This window comes from Sesamum indicum, linkage group LG16, assembly GCF_000512975.1.
Source record: "Sesamum indicum cultivar Zhongzhi No. 13 linkage group LG16, S_indicum_v1.0, whole genome shotgun sequence".
In the NCBI taxonomy this organism is placed as follows: domain Eukaryota; kingdom Viridiplantae; phylum Streptophyta; class Magnoliopsida; order Lamiales; family Pedaliaceae; genus Sesamum; species Sesamum indicum.
The window spans coordinates 1,130,159-1,133,737 of NC_026160.1; the positions used below are offsets into that span (position 1 = coordinate 1,130,159).

The 3,579-nt window shown below is 29.7% G+C and overlaps 1 protein-coding gene across 1 annotated transcript; it reads left to right on the forward strand.

The window, feature by feature from the left end:
- LOC105178510 (homeobox-leucine zipper protein ROC2-like) lies at positions 2,552-3,284 on the forward strand. The gene is made up of 2 exons (XM_020699348.1): positions 2,552-2,742; positions 3,173-3,284. The coding sequence occupies exons 1-2, from the start codon at positions 2,564-2,566 to the stop codon at positions 3,261-3,263; spliced, it is 270 nt and encodes an 89-aa protein (XP_020555007.1). The 5' UTR covers positions 2,552-2,563; the 3' UTR covers positions 3,264-3,284.

Genomic DNA, 3,579 nt, shown 5'->3' on the forward strand with positions numbered 1-3,579 from the left:
TGAAAAATATCTAGGCTTCTTTAAATTCCCAACATTACCTTTTTTTTCTTTAAAACGCGTTGGGTATATAATTGACACAAATACAGAGGGTTGCCTGCACATTTTTACTCTTTGTTTTTTCCTATTTTTTTAATTGTTGTATAAGAAATTTGTACAAAATGAGGTCCTTTGAATTATTGTAAGGATGATTTTAGTAAGTATATTACACGGTGGATATAACATAAAAAGTAATTAGTAGAAAATACTAAACACATATGAGGTACTTATTAGTAATGCTATTAGGAGCGAGATTTGGAACGGTACTGGGAAAAATTTGTAACATTTTATTTAGCATTAATAAACATGTTCCTAAATTTTAAATTTTAAATTTTTTATTATTTATTAATATATTTAATAAATTTAAATAAATAAATAAATTTATAGATTTAATAAATTTTCAGATATAATTAATTTAATTTAATGAAATTTGAATTAATTTTATCTATAAATTTAAATAATTTAATAAATATAAAATAATAGAATTTAATAAATATTAAGAACCATAAATAATTTAAAAAAAATTATATTAATATAAAAAAGTATTTAATTATAGAAATGGGAAAAAATATAAAACCTAATCTAAATGCTCCTTGTCCTCCTCTTGATTCCCGATCAGGGGATTCATCGGAGGCGTTGCTGCAGTCTACGAGAAGACCCGCATCTCCCCCATCATATCTATCATATCGGCCATCTTCTTCTCGAGACGGCCGATGTCGTCCTCCGTTGCTGGATTTGAAGGTGCCATTGGCGGTGGAGGTATCTGTGGCGATAGTGATGGCAATGTGAATGTGCGGTTGGCGAGGACGGTGGAGGTATCCTGCCATAGGCCATTACATAAGTCATTACTATAAAATAACTTTTGTGCCGTGTACAAATATAAGATTTGGCAATCATTTAAACTTATTCTAAATAATTTCAACACTTTCTCGACCCTATTTAAATTTTAAATACAGAATCTTAATATAAATATTCATTATTCAGTATCTTATTTGTAGCACTAGAATTTATATTGGAGAAATATCATAACTAAATTCATTATTTCATACCATGGGAACACAATATTTTGTATACTATTACAACCTATTGTCCGAATGCTCGTGACTGCCATAGGATGCTTAGAAAAAGTTCTGCACTAAATTTCGGAGTATTAACTGCATCCATAAATGATATTTATGACCGTCAAGGGTTCTCAAAATCTAATATGGGGAAAAGCTTTATTAGGACAATTTGAATTTATATCTTTTTCTTTTAGACATTTTGAATTGTCATGATTTTTGTGCTTCCGATGCATGTATATCGTGATTCTTTTTGTCCTTATCTTTTCTTTTCGTGGAAAATTACTCATCCAGTTGTCTATAAAGCAATATTCATACTCAAACTGAGAATGTTACAGCTCTACTCCAGATAATTCATTAGCCTTGACAACTCATTTTTAAGTCCCCTCCATCATATTTTCCTCCTTCGTCTTCAATATCTCCGTCCGTTATATCAACTTCTTTGCATCCATTCTCTCCATTCGTTCTCACCATCGGACTCTTTTTTACCCTCTCATTGTGTCTTCTCTCGTTTCACTTTTCTTTTTCACTCTCGTCTATTTCCCTTCTGCAATCAACTTATTAATCATATCACTTTTTAATAGAAACTCAGGAGTTTATTCAATAAAACATACCTTAATCCTTAATCTTTGATATATTGAAGGAAGCACCTTTGTGGATCTCAGTCGTGACTTTTAAGGTTACGAGAAACTCTATCATCTTTGGTAAATTGAAGGAAGCACCTTTGTGGTTCTCAACCGTGAATTTTAAGGTTACGAGAAACTTTTTCATCTCATAAAGTAAGTTTGTCTTTTGCTTCAATTTATTTCTTCTTGGTTAAATGCTTTTGTCGATAGATGCACGCTCCACTCTTGCGTTGTGTTGACAGTCGAAAACTTGCATAAAAATGCTAAGATTTCTATGTAAGAAATATAGTAGATATGTAATTTTTATTGGCCTTTGAAGGAAAAATGATATCAATAAATTCAAGTTTTTGCATTAAGTATCTAAGGATTTTTTTAAAAAACAATTCCTCTTATATAGAATGTATGGCTTGTTGGTGTTAAAAATTCTTAAAATATAATTCATACAAGTGACCACTATAAAATCTATGCCTTGATAAACTTACATCTGATTGATTTACAAATTTTAGTTATTGATCCAATATCCTCTAATCTTATCCCTAATATATCGATTAGATAATAACATACAAAATTAAATGTTCAAAAAGTTTTGACAACAAACTTTGTATGAACTTCGACATATGTATAACATAAATGTTTTAATGACAACTTTTTGTAAGAATTTTTCAGACAATTATTTATCCCCATTTTAAAATGTATACATGGCAGGGATTATTTTATTTTTCAGTTATTCTTCTACAACATTAAGTGCTATAAAAATGCACGCCACTTAAATTATATCTTATCATGCTCTTATAATACTGAAACATAATTCATTGTGCTATAGGTAAAAAGGTGAAAGAAAGTATGCTTCCCGACTTGAACTCAAATGCATCCGGAGGTGATGAATCACAGACGAAGAGAGATGATGGAATTAACAATAAATCTAGCAGTGAAAATTTAGATAACAATTCCATCAACAATCAAGAGTTGAAGAGAAAGCGCTACCATCGCCACACTCCAGAACAAATTCAACAAATGGAAGCGTAAGTTTATAATAAACTTAAAGTTCCATAAAAGAACCAATTTTAATATAAATATAATTCTTTCACAAAAGCTCTAAAAAATCTATTATATTGATAGAAATAAACACAATTTCTAGTTTGTGAAAACAAGAACATTTATTTTGGTCATTTTTTAATCAATGCAATATTACATCTGTAATTGTACTATATTCTTCTTCTTTAATTTTTTGTGATCCTATATTGTATTTCTTTCACCAAGTTGGGTATGTTGTATTGAAAATTGGTTTAATTTATTTAATACTATGAATTCCACTATCATCAACTAAGTATAATGTAATTAAATTCTGCACCAATATTTTTTGCCAATACTATTTTCATCACCAGGTTCAAGACATGATTTACTTGTCCAAATTATCTATTAGAATTCTAACATAATTTTCATTTGTTGTAGGTTTTTCAAGCAGCGCCCAAATCCCAATAACAACCAGAGAAAAGAGCTCAGCGATAAACTGGGGCTAGAACCATTACAAGTCAAATTTTGATTCCAAAACAAGCGAACACAATTGAAGGTAAGAAAGGAATTTGCATCAATATTAAACATATTATACGTACAATAAATATTTTCTTAAAAAAAATAAGACAGCCTCTTGAAGTTTTTTGAAGAGACATAATAGGATACAAAGTACTTGGTTAATGGTTTTCGGTCTTGAATGTACTAAGTATTAAAAATAAACTTTGCATGTACTTATTTATTTACAGACATGGCAAGAGCACCATAAAAACTCATATTTTCGTACTGAGAACAATGAACTTCGAGCTGAAAATATGAGGTGCAGAGAAGCCCTTAGCAATGCACGT

What these genes read in the sequence shown, in the direction of transcription:
- LOC105178510 (XM_020699348.1), top strand. Translation starts at nt 2,564, where the DNA reads ATGCTTCCCGACTTGAACTCAAATGCATCCGGAGGTGATGAATCACAG. An exon ending in CAAATTCAACAAATGGAAGC is followed by an intron (nt 2,743 to 3,172) that starts GTAAGTTTATAA and finishes CATTTGTTGTAG; the next exon opens with GTTTTTCAAGCAGCGCCCAA.